Raw genomic sequence first — 18016 nt, 5'->3', positions numbered from 1 at the left:
TTTATATTTTTTTTTGGACCGAGAGAGCGAGGATGGATAATCTACAGCGATCGAGCTCCTGATAGTTAACAGTTTTTGTTTTTAGTTATCGTAAATAAACGTTATCTACAAATATGTAACATACGCTGATAATGTTCTCAGTATAGAACTATATAAGAAAATTCTGTAAAACAGATATATCAGCTATACGCTATAAATCAGCTAAAGCTGAATCATGTTCACCAATAGAACTATATCAGGAAATTCTGTGAAACAGATATATCAGCTATACGCTATAAATCAGCTAAAGCTGAATCATGTTCACCAATAGAACTATATCAGGAAATTCTGTGAAACAGATATATCAGCTATAAGCTATAAGCTATAAAACTATACGCTGATAAAAGTTATAAAATATAGAACGTAACATAAATATACCGTTCTGATCAAATTAACCAGCGTAACTAGGAGTAATATTTAACTAGAAAATACTCCATTTTGTCTAATTGAGATTACATAATCTAAATTGAACTAGAGTGAAATTACGGATTTTGTTTTATAATCCCCACATATATTTACTTTTGTTTTACCTTCTTCCTTGATTTTAATATTTATTTTGAATTGGAAATATCATTACTCTAAGATAGGACTCTGACCATTTCATAAACTCTAAGTTTTGAATAACTTTGCTAATTTAATCTATAATTTGGAGATATTTATCTTTATCTACTTTAAGTTGATAAACTTTTCATTTTCGGCTATACATTTTTGACTTTACATTTTTTTACATTTCTGAAAATATCATATAAAAATCCTTTTATAAATTTATTTTGATCCAACTTCAGATTGCCAGTCTTTCAACTAACGTTTTACTATTCTCCACACAGTTTTATAATTGGAAAATTCTGACACAGTTAAGTCTAAATATTTAAATGTTTTATTAGCGTTTAATTTTAACTATTTTTAATCATTTCTACAATCGCTGAATTTTGTAAAACTCCTTTAAGTTTTAACCAATTTTAATATTCAAAACTTAAACTTAAAGATATTCTAAAATTGGACTTCTAAGTAGTTTTAGCTGCCATACTCGATAAAAAATTGTCTAAAATCTTGATCTGATTACTGCTTTGGTAAAATACATTACCTGATTGATATTTATTATACCTGTTATTCTACACAAAAAAAAAATCTAAAACTTCAAATACATAAAATTAAATAAAATCTTTATTTTGGAAAAGCTGAAAAAAAATTTGGACAGTTTTAGTCATACAATTAGTAACATTTAAACACTATATTGTTACAAGATGAGGGGCGCGAACCTCCCTGAATGGTAAAATTATCCAATTTTGTTTTCGAAAGGCTCATAACTTCTACATTATTTGTTTTAAAAATAATTCACCTGATTCCATCCACTTGGTCAGGACATAATCACTCATACCTCATTATAGTAAATATTAATGTAATATTTAATATTCACATTAAAGGAACTGTAAGCGTAACTTTACAAGCAAAGATGGTAATGTCCGATTTACATCGGTACCCTTGACACTTTAATCTGTTCAAAAAGAAAAGCAGTTCACTTTTCCAGAAAAACCAGGAAGGAAAATAAAAGTTTTCAAAACTTAAAATGGAGTTCTAATTCATACTTGATTAGACAAGGCTGTCCAGGGTACCGTTGTGAATACGAAATTTCTATCTTTGTTTGGAGGGTCGCTTAAACTTACGCTTACTCTCCCTTTACGGATACAAAAAGGAAAATTTCGGTTTAATTTAGAAACATTTTTCAAAGTCAATTTTGTCAATTCCGCAAATGCTCGAAAAGGATTTAAAAAAATAATTCTAGTTTTTAAAGATAAATCTAAATTGTTTAGTTGAGAATAGAGAATAGAATATATATTAGAGTGGAATTTAAACAATCCATTGGTATGAATTTTGTCAGTCCCTTTCAGCCTGAAAGGAAGTTCAAAGTGTACAAATCATGTAACTGTTCACAAATTATATGCAGTAGAGTATACAGTATGTTCCCTAGACTATCCATTTCAATTTCGAATTTTTTAAAGCTGTTAAATAAACTTTATAAATTAAATGAAAAAACATCATTTGATTTATAGTTATATAAAAATCAAACAAATGAATTAATCAAATAATCAATTAATTAAATACCGTCGAGCTGACCAGCAGATAACCATTCCAGCTGGGGGACCCTGTTTTAATATAGAAGCTTATCATTCTAATCTTGGAAGCCGGGGCCCTCTAGTGGGCCTACTGCCTAGTTAAGTAATTTTGTACCGGTCCGGCCTAGGGCTGGGCAGCGTTTCCTTAACGAACGGCAACAAATGTAAATTTTTAAATCGTTAGTGAACAAAGATAATCGTTCATGAACAAAAGAATGGAAAATAATTTTGATTTGTTTGAATATTGTTTCTAATTTTTCCGCTTTTTTATAGGATTAGCTGAGAATGAACAGATTTCTGAAAAATTGGTGTTTTGAACGATTTTAGCAAACCGGTATCGATCGAACGGTTTGAAAAAAGTCTAAGCGTGCCCAGTCCTAGTCCGGCCAGAGACCGTACTGTGCAATAAGAAATCATGTGCGACATTTAAAAATAAAATTACACCACACAAACATAGTTTTGTCAAATTAGCAAAACAAAATTACCTTTATAACATTACACATTATAAGCACTAAATAAAACTTCTTTTCGAATCATTTATAGATGTAATGAGTAAGCTAATTATCCCTGGTAAGTAGGTCGACTAAACAGTCCTTCGACAGATCCGTGGCAGTTATATCAAGTTCCTAGAATTAAAGGGACTGTAACATAATTTCAAGTAATACTATTAAATTAAAGAATTCTAAACCCAATTCACATTGGTCTATTTTATTTCTCCAGCTTTTAATTTGTAAGATAATTCCGTGAAAACATCTGTAAACTGTAGATAAATAAGTAGCTAAATCTATACATAAATCATGAATGTGAAGATAAATCTGTGAATAGTTAATAAATGAGCAGATAAATCTATGAATAACTCTTTAAACAAATCTATGAATGAATGTGAAGATAAATCTGTGAATGGTTAATAAATTAGCAGATATATCTGTGAATAACTCGATGAATAAATCTATGAATGAATGTGAAAATAAATCTGTGAATAGTTAATAAATTAGGAGATAAATTTGTGAATAACTCTATAAATATCTACATTTATGAATGAATGTGTTAATAAATCAATTTTTCTCAAAATCCTTTGCTCCGTTGCTAATGATAAATGTTGACGGAATGATTTGATTAATATTTACAAATTTTCTTCAATTTTGTGAACAGAGTTTCAACTATGCAGAAAATATTTAGATATATGACAGAGATTCAGTCAGCAATGAAAATTTACAATTTTCATGACCAGGCCGGCTTTAAGGTGCTGCAAGGATTTGTCGTTTGATTTTTAATCACTATTTGTACATTTTATAACTATGACGCGTTTTTTTTCAGTTTAAAAGGAGTAACGGGAAATATCCTGATAAAATTTTTCGGTAGAGCATGCACATTTAAGTTCAATATGGTTTCCAATTTTTAAACAAATCAATGTTTTTCCAGCTTTTTGCAAATGATAAGACAAAACGATCTTTAAGATCGAAAATTAAAATTGTTAAAATTCGAAGATTAAGAGCTACAACATAAATTTCGGGTGATCTAAAATTATACTACACTGAATTATACTTTGTCCCGATTTAATTCTCCTTATGTTAAGTTTAATGTTACTGAGCACATGGTGATCTCACAATTACAATATATCAAAAATAAACTTTTATTTTTACCCGTAGATTTGAGGCATTATCCCACTCAACAGCCATAACATTCTCAGCCAATAGATTTGTTTGTTGAAGCATCAAGCATCTAAATATTGGTTTATTGTAGCATTAAGCATCTAAATATCAGTTTATTTTAGCATCAAGCATTTACATATTTGTTTGTTGAAGCATCAAGCATCTAAATATTGGTTTATTGTAGCATTAAGCATCTAAATATCAGTTTATTTTAGCATCAAGCATTTAATTACATATTTGTTTGCTGAAGCATCAAGCATCTAAATATTGGTTTATTGTAGCATTAAGCATTTACATATTTGTTTGTTGAAGCATCAAACATCTAAATATTGGTTTATTGTAGCATTAAGCATCTAAATATCAGTTCATTTTAGCCTCAAGCATTTACATATTTGTTTGTTGAAGCATCAAACATCTAAATATTGGTTTATTGTAGCATTAAGCATTTACATATTTGTTTGTTGAAGCATCAAGCATCTAAATATTGGTTTATTGTAGCATCAAGCTGCATCTATAGATGTATATTCATATTTATAGATATTAGTTTATCGTAGCATCAAACATCTAAATATTGGTTTATTGTAGCATCAAGCTGCATCTATAGATGTATATTCATATTTATAGATATTAGTTTATCGTAGCATCAAACATCTAAATATTAGTTTATTGTAGCATCAATTATTTAAATATTGATTTTTGCAGCATCAAGCATCTAAATATTAATTGGTTGCATCATCGAACATCTAAATATTAGATTATTGTAGATTGAAGCATCTAAATATTAATTTGCCGTAGATATATACATAACCATTTGGCTTGTCTGTTTGTCTGTCATTTTGTATCTAAAAAGCATTTGGCTTGTCTGTTTGTCTTTCAGTTTGTATCTAATAACCATTTGGCTTGCCTGTCTGTCTGTCAGCTTGTATCTAAAAAACATTTGGCTTGTCTGTTTGTCTTTCAGTTTGTATCTAATAAACATTTGGCTTGTCTGTTTGTCTGTCAGTTTGTATCTAATAAACATTTGGCTTGTCTGTTTGTCTGCCAGTTTGTATCTAATAAACATTTGGCTTGTCTGTTTGTCTGCCAGTTTGTATCTAATAAACATTTGGCTTGTCTGTTTGTCTGACAGTTTGTATCTAATATACATTTGGCTTGTCTGTTTGTCTGCCAGTTTGTATCTAATAAACATTTGGCTTGTCTGTTTGTTTGCCAGTTTGTATCTAATAAACATTTGGCTTGTCTGTTTGTTTGCCAGTTTATATCTAATAAACATTTGGCTTGTCTGTTTGTCTGACAGTTTGTATCCAATAAACATTTGGCTTGTCTGTTTGTCTGCCAGTTTGTATCTAATAAACATTTGGCTTCTCTGTTTGTCTGCCAGTTTGTATCTAATAAACATTTGGCTTGTCTGTTTGTCTACCAGTTTGTATCTATATAGAACCAATTGCGGCTAAATTGTTTTCTTGGTAACTCAGTCAGAAACATAAAATTTAAAAAAATTGCACGAGAAAATTTTAATACAGGGTGTCCCATATCAAATCGGACTAATTAACGGGCTCGTTTTTTGGACGACGATATTAATTTATTCATCGTCATTATAGATAAAACTCTGAAACTTGTAGCTTAGAACTCTAGCAGACAATAATTAACATGTCACATTTATTTAACATAAACATGGGGACCCTCAAGCAGGACACTTTCATCCGTGGCCTTCATGGACCCTTTGCGTCACTTTAACATGCGAAAATTTGATGAACATGTAGTTTATAAAAGTTCTTTGTTCAACGGTAAATCTTAGTTCGGCCGCCATTGTTAAAACAGTAACTTTGTACTTTTGTACCAAATGAAATCCAGATGAGATAGATAGATATTTTGAAAACTTAGTAAGCGCATCTCCAAAGAATATCGTCTTTTATGGAAAACGATCTCTTTATTAGTCCGAATTGATAGGGGACACCCTGTACAATGATGTTAATTAAATTCTACTTGTGAAACAATTCTTTTATTGATAAAATATTTTAAGTGTAAAAAGAAGAAAGGCCTGCAGAGCAGATAAACCAGTAACAAGACAAAACAACCCACTGCGATTTAATGGTCTCACGCTCTCAAACAAAAATCGTTGAGAATTTTGCCAATAACTTCGTAAAAACCACATCTAACAACAAGTGCTTTACAGTGCTAAAATTTACATGTAAAGGGCTACAGAAAAGCATAAGTGGGTTAGAGCGGTAAAATTTAAGCTTAGGGCGTTGCGACACTTCAAAGTCAGCCCTGTCTTAAAAATTGATGAGACTGTTTATAAGGAGGCTGAATCTATGTGAACCTTGTTACTATAAATCAGGGCGGAAACCGCCTTTGAAACTATAGTTTAATACATTTACAAAGTTTAACTGAATATTAGTATTTGAATTATTGAATTTCACCTCAAAAATTTGCAACGCTGGATTAGAATCTTGAGGCTTGCTCCCTGGACCTTAATATTAGATTAAATAAACCTTCGCAACAAGTTTATTAACATTTTTCTTAATATCTGAAAACCATAAATTTTTAAAAATTTCACTATAAAATGTCTACCTTGCTGCAGTAGTTGACTATCAAAACACTGAGCTGAATACAATTAGAACTACAATAGAAAGTTTTTAAACTATGTAAAAAAAAAGTTTAATCTACAATATTAATTTTACGTTCTTTTACCTGAATGCTTCTATATGAGAATCATCCACAAAGCTAACTCCGTACAAATTTATAACTCTACATAAAAAAATCTTCTATGTATATATTTTACTTGTTTTTCTGTCAGTTTGTATACAATAAACGTCAAAACGGCTGAACCGATCGGGCCCAAATTTGTGTGGCACCTCACATGACCCCAGGGAAGGTTTATAGATTCTCATACTTACAAAAGTTGTCTCAAAAAATTTTAGTTTTTCGTAAAATTTTGAAAATCCACAAAAAATTGTATATCAGCAACTTTTTTATTATGTTTTTATTATGCTGAAATAAAATATGAGCGCGCAGCGCCCTAATATCCTAATATATTAGATTTAATTAGATTAAATACAAAATAAAATACAATACGTATAATAGAAACAAAAAATACTAAAACGAAGGAAAAAAACAAGGTACAAATATTACCTAAGGTTAGGAGTAGCTTGCTTCAGTGTCCTAAGGTGGATTTTTTCTCAAATTAGTAGAAAAGTAAATTGTTCAAAAAATAAAAGTAAAAAAAAATATTTAAAAAATTAGAAAATCCATAATTTCCTGATGTTTAGAACCTCATAAACCTCCCCCTCCTCCTCCTCTCCCTATCAGACAAGAAAAATAGATTTTTTTTTGCTAAAGCAAAAATTTGTTTTAAATCCTTTTTCGTCTCAAAAATGCAAAAGTTAAAGAGTAAAAAAAGTCAAGAAACAAAATGGCACTACTCTACATTGCCAGAATTATGTATCCAATTCATTCCATATAGTATCTAATTTGTAATTTGAACCTTGAATCGTGAAAAAACAGGTGCTCCGTAGTTCTCAATAATCTTTAAAGATTTCAGAAAGGAATTAACTTAATCTGCTGGACCACAAACTGTACGGATTTGAGCTTTTTGAAAAAATTGCCAAACCAAAATGACATAATTTTTTTTCAGATAAATTTCTAGCTTTTCGTTTTAGTCGCTAAACAATATGAAAACAATATAAAAACAAACCAACGAACCTTTAAAAAGCAAATTATGTTTATGTAATGTAATGACCATTTTGGATTTGTGTAGGTCTATATTTCATTGTTCGTTAAATTGTGAAAAACAGTTGAGGATGGCAGGGTGTACAAAGAATATGTTATAATCCAACCTGTTCATAAGTTCCATAAAGATGTAACATCTCTGTCCCGTTTATAAAGTTGTAAATCTTTTTCATAAAGTTATCCAAAAAAATAACCTAGACAAAAATGGATTCGTATTTTCTTTAAATTCTATTTTAAAAACAAATAAAAAAGAATGTGCAAAAATTAACGGTTAAAGGGACTCAACGCGTAATTTTAAGTGACTCTCCATGCGAAGCTATCAATGTCCGATTTACAACGGCACCCTTGAAACCTTCATTTGATAAGAATGTGGAAGATAACGTGGTTTATCTGAATCAAAAAGTGTTTATTTCTGCAAATTCTCCTTTTTTCTTATAAGTTAGAAATGCGGAAGTCACTTTAGCAGAGAACAAGAAATAAAAACAAAAACAGTTTGAATACATACAAAAATTGGATATCTAATTCACATTTGATCTGATTATTGTTTGATACAGTTGTATATCGGGCATTGCCATCTTTGCATGGATGGTCACCTGAACTTACACAATCTTTAAAATATTCTAGAAAGAAACAAGTTTGACAAAGATTGTCAACCATCACACTATCAAATTTAATGATGTTTTCAAAGTCAATGCCAATGACAAAAATATATCGGCACAAGCACAAAGTAATAACACCCTGTAACAATTGCAAAGTAAATAACGATAAATTGACAAATTGAAATAATATTATCAGCGCAAATATAGTCTTAACTCTAGTTTAAAATATCAATTAAATCAAATACAAACATCTCAACGTGGAGATAGGTGATCATATATCTAAAACTGAATGAATCCAACCAATTAAACTCTAGTTTAGAATATCTATTACATCAAATACATATTACAAACACCCTGACATGGAGATAGGTGATCATATATTTATATCTGAATGAATCCAACCAATTAAACTAAAATAAATATTTTTTGTTACCTCACTTAAACAAAGGCAAAGATACTTAATCTTGGTAGGGAAAGCATTAAGCTCTGAGAAATCTGCCAACTGGGCGCCGTGAGAAAAATCTAGAAAAAAAGCATATCTATTTAATTAAGCTCTTTGCTCTTATAAAAATATATATATCTGTATTTGTATGTTAACTATAGCTGGCCAAACGGCTAGATCAAATTGGCTGATTTTTTTTTCAGGGAACTCTTGAGTACCCCAGAAGTATCAAAGGCTAAAACTTAGTTTTTTTCAAAATATTTTATTTTTCAGAAATCGATTTTTTTCTTTCAAAATTCGATTTAAACGTGGAACTTCATCTAGTTTCCAATATATATAATATATATCTATACTAGGCTTTAACCATCTTCTACTTAAACTTTTAATTCTGTCTCTGTCTTTGAGCATCTTCTCTTTGTACAATATAAAACAATAACAAAAATGTCAAAGATTTAATAATACTTTTTTGCGCATTTTAAAATTTAACAAAGGTCAAAAACTTTTGGACTAATAATTTGAGCCCGATCGGCTCAGCAGTCTTGACGTTTATTGGAAACAAACGGACAATAGGAAAATGTCTCAGACTTAAATTCAGATTAAAGACAAAAATCTAAATTAAATATGCATAATAACATAAATATACATTTCCATAAATATTAGAGTTAAATAATAAATTATGTATTTAGAGGGTAAAAACTTTGAAATATGTAAACTATAGAATAACAAAGGAATTGAGTTTTTGTCCCAAACTCTGATTTATTAATCCCTACATCTTTACAACCTAAGTTATTTCGAACCATGAATTCTGATGGATCAAATAATCTAAGTTTGAAATATCAAATGTTTACAGTATCTAGTTGTAGAGATATAGGTATTAGAAAATTTTAGTTTGTGGCAAAGACTCAATTCCTTTCAATTTAGTTTGTGAAGAATTGTACACCGGAGAATCAGACTGTTCATTATTTTTTAGGGTTTTTTTTAATCCTTGAAATATTTATAAAAAGATACAAATAATGAATGCTAGAATGTATCCTACCTAGAAGAAGATGGGTCAGGTTTAAAATATTTATAAAAAGATAAAAATAATGCATGCTAGAATGTATCCTGCCTTGAAGAAGATGGGTCAGGTTTAAAATATTTATAAAAGATACAAATGATGAATGCTAGAATGTATCCTGCCTAGAAGAAGATGGGTCAGGTTTAAAATATTTATAAAAAGATAAAAATGATGAATGCTAGAATGTATCCTGCCTAGAAGAAGATGGGTCAGATTTAAAATATTTATAAAAAGATAAAAATGATGAATGCTAGAATGAATCCTAACTAGAAGAAGATGGGTCAGATTTAAAATATTTATAAAAAGATACAAATGATGAATGCTAGAATGAATCCTAACTAGAAGAAGATGGGTCAGGTTTAAAATATTTATAAAAAGATACAAATGATGAATGCTAGAATGAATCCTTCCTAGAAGAAGATGGCTCAGGTTTAAAATATTTATAAAAGATACAAATGATGAATGCTAGAGTGTATCCTACCTAGAAGCAGATGGGTCAGGTTTAAAATATTTATAAAAAGATAAAAATGATGAATGCTAGAATGTATCATACCTAGAAGAAGATGGGTCAGGTTTGGACATTTATTCGCCAGCTCTGAAGATATCTTTATTTTAAACTCATAATCAAACTAAAGAGAAAAAATGGAATCAAAATAAAAAAGGAAATTAAAACAAGAGACTGTTTTTTTCTTTCTATATCTACAGAAAGGTTATTAAACGAAATCAAAACAAAACTAAAGATTTTCAGAAAAGCAAAAAAAAGCTTTAAGTTGAATAATACGTTTATATCGTTGGATATGTTGATTAATATGTTTTTTGTTAAATAAAAGATTGATCGTTTAAAGAAAAATATCAATTCCTTGGAGAACTTCTCTTGTTATTAGATCACATGGTAGCTCTAGGTAGCGTAGATTTGTGGTGAATCTGGTAGATATCAACTTTATCAACATATCTAGGTATATAATCTGGTAGATATCAACTTTATCAACATATCTAGGTATATAATGTGGTAGATATAAAGTTTATCAACATATCTAGGTATATAATCTGGTAGATATCAATAATATCAACATATATAGATTTATAATCTGTTAGATATCAACTTTATCAACCATCTAGGTATGCAATGTGGTAGATATCAACTTTATGAACATATCAACGTAAATAATCTGTATAGATGTCTACAGGAGGGTTTGATATTGGATATTGAAGATTTACAATCTTGTTTAAATATTGCTAAACACTATATTTACAGCAAGACACTCCTGGGCCCTAGATCTACCATTAAGAACGACAGGTCGATTATTCGGGTATGCTAGTTCAGGCCAACACCAGGAGTATAATAGCTGACCTGGTTCATACTGCTTCTAAACAGGCTATTTTTGATGTTAGATCAAAATACGAAATACGAAATTTAATTATGCCAATTTACTCGCTTAAGTTGGAAACAGATTTAACATTTAATCTCACACGCCGCCTATTAATGGAGATTTTTGAAGTGGTCTCAATCTTGAAAATTCGATTTTGTAGACGTCTGTTGAACCTTAATCCTCGATAGAATATGCATAGATACATGTAAATACTATTTTTCAACCTTGATTTTGAACAGAGAGTCCTGATATTTCTGGTCGAAGGGAAACGAACCCCCAAAGTCTTGAATCTTGTGCAATCATCTTCCATTTTTTACAAACTAAAAAACAACAAAAAATATGTTAAAAAATAATCTTAATTTCTGAATATTGAGATTACATTAGTTTTGTAAATCACTCCAATCCAGGTATTCGGCCGGGAATATACGCTTTCTAAAGGAATTGAGTCTTTGTAACAAACTCTGATTTTCTAATACTTACATTTTTTTCCACCTGATGGTGTAAAACTTTGATATTTCAAACTTAGATTTTTCATCTAACAGAATTCATAGTTTGACATATCTAAGTTCTACGGCATTGGATTACAAAGATATAGAGATTAGAAAATCATAGTTTGTGACAAAGACTCAATTTCTTTGTACTGGCCCGCTCCGTAAATTCGTACTGTACTGGGATTCTCTTGTCCCCTTTGGGATGAGAATAAGATTCATATAGACAATGTCTATCTAGTTTGCAGTGCTTCCATTTATAAGTTTTACATAAGTTATTAAATGCAGAAAGTGACGCATTTTTTTAAATACTTTCGCTATTGGGCAATTTTAAAGTACTTTATTACCCGATTCAAACTCTCATTCCGATACCATTTATAACTTTGTAACCTTATAGTATAAACCTTTATGATCTTATTGTTTAAAATATTAAAGGTATACGAACTAAGGTTTACATTGATATAAAAAGGCTGAGACATTTAAAAATTAGAGTTTGAGACGAGTAATTAATTAGTTTACCTATAGAGTAATTAATTAGTTTACCTATTGAGTAATTAATTAGTTTACCTATTGAGTAATTAATTAGTTTACCTATTGAGTAATTAATTAGCTTACCTATTGAGTAATTAATTAATTTACCTATTGAGTAATTAATTAGTTTACCTATTGAGTAATTAATTAGTTTACCTATTGAGTATTTAATTAGTATGTCTATTGAGTAATTAATTAGTTTACCTATTGAGTAATTAATTAGTTTACCTGTTGAGTAATTAATTAGTTTACCTATTGAGTAATTAATTAGTTTACCTATTGAGTAACTAACTAGTTTACCTATTGAGTAATTAATTGGTTTACCTATTGAATAATTAATTAGTTTACCTATTGAGTAATTAATTAGTTTACCTATTGAGTAATTAATTAGTTTACCTATTGAGTAATTAACTAGTTTACCTATTGAGTAATTAATTGGTTTACCTATTGAGTAAATAATTAGTTTACCTATTGAGTAATTAATTAGTTTATCTATTGAATAATTAATTAGTTTACCTATTGAGTATTTCATCATATCCCTGTGGCTCAAAAATGAAAAAACTCTCAGCAAAACCTAAAAAATCCAAGTAATATATAACAATTTAAAAACACGAATACGACATTTATTTGCATGAAAGTAGGATATTTTCCAGTTCGACTAACGCTTTCCAAACGTATTTTAGCATCAAAATGAAAAAAAATATCGTCAAATGATATGGATTAAAACAACCAGCTTCACTTTAAACTTCTTGATTCTATTAACGTATTCTTAGCTTGACATACAAAAATTAAAAAAATATTATTTTAAAAAATATTACCTTATCTGGAAGGTCTGCTATGCAGGAGGGATTCTTCAAAGGTGCTCCCATTTTCACTAAAATAAACCTAGTCTAATTCTAGAATTTGCTGAAATAATGTTTACGCATCTTTTGCTTTTAAAATTCTATACAAATATGCAATTTAATAATTCACGTTTGTACACTATTAGTAATACATAGGACAAAATCCTTTGAGATAAATGTTGACGCATCTCTGCGTTTATATGTAAATAGCCAGCTTGAATCTGAAAGTTCAAGCCATAATAAGGCCCTACGACAGCTTAGACCCAAGTCGTATTTTCGCCGGCTCTGATAGTAAACAAATTAAATTTTTGATATATTGAGATTTGAATTAATTTCACATATATTCTTCTCTTTTATTACTTTTATTCTCCTCGTCTTTTTTTTAACTTACCTTCTCTTTCATTAATAACTCCCTTCTCTTACTTTTATCATTCACTTATTTTTCTTTAATCCTACTCTTTTCTTTCTTTTATCCTTCCCATATCTTTCTTTGATTCTTTTCTCCCCTTTCTTTAATTTGTCCCTTCTCTTTGTTTAATCCTTCCCTTCTATTTATTTATCCTTTTATTTTCTTTTAATTGGCCTTTTCTTCTCTTTCTTTTACATTTCCCTTCTCTTTCTTTTATCCTTCTCTTATGTTTCTTTTAACCTTCCCTTCTATTTATTTTATCCTTCTCTTTTCTTTTATTTTGCCTTTTATTTGCTTTCATTTATCCTTCCCTTGTTTTTCTTTTTATCCTACTCTTCTCTTTCTTTTATCCCTCCCTTCCATTTATTTTATCCTTCTCTTTTCTTTTATTTAGCCTTTTATTTGCTTTCATTTATCCTTCCTTTGTCTTTCTTTTTATCCTACTCTTCTCTTCTATTTATTTCATCCTTGTCTTCTGTTTCTTTTATCCTTTCCTTTTCTCTCTTTTGTCCTACTCTTCTCTTTCTTTTATCCCTCCCGGCCTTCGCTTTCTTTAAAGGGAGTGTTCGCGAAAAATGAAAGGGGGTATAGGCTTAATGCGATAAAAAAGCGCTTTTGATCGCTACTAATCTTACTTCTATCTGTTGCGTCTATGAGGAGAAAATTGTTAATGACGTCTCATACCGAATAACTTAGCGTCCATACAAATTGAGAAAATTGCAACACACGACTTAGACCGTAAAAAATCAATTTAATTTCAAACAAATCATTCAGATATTACAACCTATAGTCATCGATTATCTTCGCCACATTTGTATATAGTTGATATTTTATAATATTTTTGATTTCGTTTTTTTAAAGATATTTCTCTGGCGCTGGATTTTCGAACATTCCTGGAAAATATGAAAATGTCGTCTTCATTATTAAAAATCCTCGAAATAGGAATAACAGTAACTATCAAAAATAGAAAAAAATATGAAATATCAACTAAATACGAATGCGTCGAAAAATTATGGATGATTATCGGTTGTAATAACTGAATGATTTGTTTGGTTAATTAAATTGATTTTTTTACGATCCGAGTTGCAACTTTCTGCATTTGTATTGACGTTACGTTCTTCGGTATAAGTCGGTTTTAACAATTTTCTCCTTATAGACGCAACAGATAGAAGTAAGATTAGTAGCGATCAAAAGCGCTTTTTTATCGCATTAGGCCTATAGCCACTTTCATTTTTCGCGAACACTCCCTTTAATCCTATCCTTCTCTTTCATTTATCTTTCCCTACTCTTTCATTAATCTTTCCCCACTCTTTCATTTATTTATCTTTCCCTTCTCTTTATTTAATCCTTCCCTACTCTTTCTTTCATTAATCCTTCCCTTCTCTTTCATTTATCCTTTCCTTCTCTCTCACTTTCTATTTGAATCTATTTCCCCTGAAATGTTAACATATTAATTCATGTCGAATCCCCATATCAGTTTAGATGAATATTACAAGCTAAAATCTTCAAGAATTAAAGTATTTTCTTTCAATATTAAGTCAACTCTAGAATTGTACATGTTAGACCCCCCCCCCCTGGAATGAAAATGTGACAATTCCATCCAATTTAAATCTAAATGTTTGATTTTTCAACTTGCAGATCTTTAATTTGCATAGATTTCAAGCATAGACTTGACAGGATGCAGTTCAGAGTTAGTTAACACTCAAACTTCTTATTCAATATAGATATATAGATAGATAGATATTAGATACAGAGCGTCCCATATCATATTAGATTATCTCCAATCTTTAACACCTAAATACGCACATTATACTAAAAAAATCTAGCATTTTCTGCAAAAAAAATTTCTATTAGACTTATTAAATTTTTCAAAATGATTCATTCTTCTTAAATTTTCTGATTTGTCCCCCAAATCGTAATTTAGACCCATTGACGCGGTCTAATTTTATGTGGGACACCCTGTACGTGTACGTACAGTTTATTGTATTGCATATAGATGGATATAGAAACTATCTAAAAACCCTATAAATCATTAAAAATAAATCAGGCTGAGTGTGATTAATTTGAAATATATTTCCGGTTTAAATCATAGCACGGTAATTCCAGGTCCAGGTCAGAGAGCCTATATTATCTAACCTTCAAGTATTGATTTTTAATTTATGTTTTGCTTTACGTACTTTTGTAGTAATTAAGTATGAGGTCTAACTTTGTTTTTTAAACGCTATTGAATTAAGGAATTGATCTCTTTAGGAATCCACGACTTAAGTTGTGTACAGTACTCGCCTGGTCCGTACAGTACTCGCCTGGTCCGTACAGTACTCGCCTGGTCCGTACAGTACTTGCCTGGTCCGTACAGTACTCGCCTGGTACGTACAGTACTCGCATGGTCCGTAACCAGAAATAAGATAGGGTGTACACTGTACAGAGATCTATTAAAAGTTAGAATATGCGATATTTTCCACAGAAGGTTCCATTGTGTACAACTGAAGTACACGACCAATAAACACACTTCTGTATTCAGGGATATTTAAAGATCCTTTGGATACGAATTACAAAACCTTCAAAAATAGACTAAATTCATAAATTTTATGTTTTAAATTAAAAAGTTAGAGTATTTTTTCAAAAATTGTACAACATACCCCTTGAATCGGTTTTATATTCAATAAGAGGCCGTTAGATGGCAGTCAAAAACCTTTCGTGGTAATGTAGCATGTTGTGCTTGGACAGCTATAGGCCTGCTTAGCCTATCCAGTGAAAGCTTATGAGCAGTCTGTGTATAACTAGTCTGTGCCTGTATCATAAACCAATGATCGAAAACCCGGTTTTATTCATATTTCAGAAACCAATATTTTTGTTCCATTACCTAGTTTGTTTTTAATCCGCCCAAAACTATCTGTAGTAAAATATCAAGAACTCAACACACACAATAGTGTCTTTTCCATTATAATCAATAATCATTGATCATGAGCTTGATCATGGCCGCTGTGCAAGAATACTGATTTTTCTTTTACGATAGATTATTATATTTATAATTTATTTATATTTAAAAATCAATGTTTTCTATTTGTGCATAATTTTGCATATTTTTTCTCTTTTCTTTTGGAAACCTGTATTTTCAAAAAAAATTATTTAAACAAATTTTAACTGCACCATTTATATATATATGTATTTATATCTTTGTGTGTGAATAAATCTTTATAATAATAAAATCAATTATGAAACCATCAATTTATCAGTTAATATTTGCAAAAGCAGATAAATTTTCACAGAAAATATCATAATTTCAATTTTATATGTAATTGGGGTTAAAATGCTGAAAGCTTAGTAATGTCAAATGACGGCTGATTTGGAGTCACAATTTTAAAACACATTATATAAGAATGTCTGGTCCTGCTAGAGTTATGTCTATTTTTTGGTAAAATCCTGTTTTATTATTCCGATTTTTCACACAAAATCTATAAACCGCCCTGAAATGTAAATTATATATTGTAGTTGGTTTAGCATTTTATAATCAAAACATAAACAAACAAATCTGAACTCAAGCAGACAAAGCAATCTACGAATTGAAGCTTTGAATCCCAATATGTAATATGGATCATCATTTAACTTAATTTTTTAACTCAATTATTTAACTTAATCATTTAACTTAATCATTTAACTTAATCAAACTTCATTTAAACTGACGATCTCTGACTCATCACTCAATTTCCATGTTTTTTGGAAAATCCTGTAGAAAACAGGACTTTAACTTAAAAATCCTGTAGAAAACAGGACTTTAACCTAAAAATCCTGTAGAAAACAGGACTTTAACCTAAAAATTAGGTATAACTACAGCTTACATTTTGTTTTTAAGATATTTAATAATATTACAGTGGAATTTTAACTAAGTTCTTAAAGAAAGCGTTAAAAATGTGGTTTAATTGTAATTTTAGTAAATATATACAACACAAATATACACTTTTTCACTTTTTATGTACAAACTATACTGTGCAATGTACATTTGTAGGCTGTACGGTCGTATCAGCTTACACTCTACACTATATAGTTGTGTAAAATGTACGTACATAGTACAGTGTTCGATCAGATATAACACAGCTGTTCTACTTCTCTAACCTAGGACAATACTGTAGCTGAACTATACCTGGATACACTCCGCTCAGCTCAGTAACCGGCCTCGCCCATCCTTCCACTCCCTCCCCCCTCTTCTCATCGTCCCTCCCTCGCCTATACCTGGGCACACACCTGCTAGCTAACAATACTCTCTTTTATCTGTCTGCCAACCTTTCCATTTATCTATCTATCTTTAGAACTTTCCAGACAATTTTTTTCGATTTTTTTCGATTTAAATCTTAGATTTTCTTAACTCTAAATATTGGCAACTTGACGGTGTAAACTTTTGATATTTCAAACTTTGATTATCTGATCTATTAACAGAATTCTTAGTTTGAAATATTATAAGCTGTGCTACATTGAGTTCTAAAATATAGAAATTAGAAAATCACATTTTGTGGAGAAGACTCAACTCCTTTGGTTGAAAAAGAATAGGCTATATCTAATTTACTATCCTTTACTATTTAAGAAAAAACTAAAAATTCGACTGAGAATTTATTTTAATTTTGAACACATTAAGTTTAAGGCCAATAATTCCCAAATACATACATATGCTTAAAGGGACTGTAAAGGAAAAATGAAAGGGGGTATAGGCTGAAACCTGATAATCTCAGGCGTTGAACGATACATA

The 18016-nt window shown here is 29.9% G+C and overlaps 1 protein-coding gene across 1 annotated transcript; it reads right to left on the bottom strand.

The window, feature by feature from the left end:
* Nucleotides 1-1175: 1175 nt before the first annotated feature.
* On the bottom strand, nucleotides 1176-17373 carry LOC111699709 (uncharacterized F-box/LRR-repeat protein C02F5.7). The gene is made up of 17 exons (XM_023470436.1): nucleotides 17340-17373; nucleotides 12843-12898; nucleotides 12541-12598; nucleotides 11230-11325; nucleotides 10495-10587; nucleotides 10189-10230; nucleotides 8570-8658; nucleotides 7645-7731; nucleotides 7067-7110; nucleotides 6941-6970; nucleotides 6500-6556; nucleotides 6380-6428; nucleotides 6229-6278; nucleotides 3797-3875; nucleotides 2721-2779; nucleotides 2143-2183; nucleotides 1176-1417 (listed from the first exon to the last, which is right to left on the bottom strand). Exons 2-17 carry the CDS (start codon nucleotides 12891-12893, stop codon nucleotides 1350-1352), a joined length of 993 nt encoding a protein of 330 aa, XP_023326204.1. The 5' UTR covers nucleotides 12894-12898; nucleotides 17340-17373; the 3' UTR covers nucleotides 1176-1349.
* Between the last annotated feature and the right edge of the window lie 643 nt (nucleotides 17374-18016).

The sequence above is a fragment of the Eurytemora carolleeae genome, unplaced genomic scaffold (assembly GCF_000591075.1).
Source record: "Eurytemora carolleeae unplaced genomic scaffold, Eaff_2.0 scaffold324, whole genome shotgun sequence".
NCBI classification, from domain to species: domain Eukaryota; kingdom Metazoa; phylum Arthropoda; class Copepoda; order Calanoida; family Temoridae; genus Eurytemora; species Eurytemora carolleeae.
Note: the sequence above shows the minus strand (reverse complement) of the source record. Positions and strands in the feature narration are given on the sequence as shown.

Bases quoted from the DNA above. Each gene is read 5' to 3' on its own strand.
- LOC111699709 (XM_023470436.1), bottom strand. From the start codon at position 12,893: ATGGGAGCACCTTTGAAGAATCCCTCCTGCATAGCAGACCTTCCAGAT. The intron at 10,588-11,229 runs GTTGAAAAATAG...TTATATACCTAG, and splicing joins ACTCTCTGTTCAAAATCAAG to ATATGTTGATAAAGTTGATA. The intron at 6,279-6,379 runs GTAGACATTTTA...TCTAATATTAAG, and splicing joins TAGTCAACTACTGCAGCAAG to GTCCAGGGAGCAAGCCTCAA.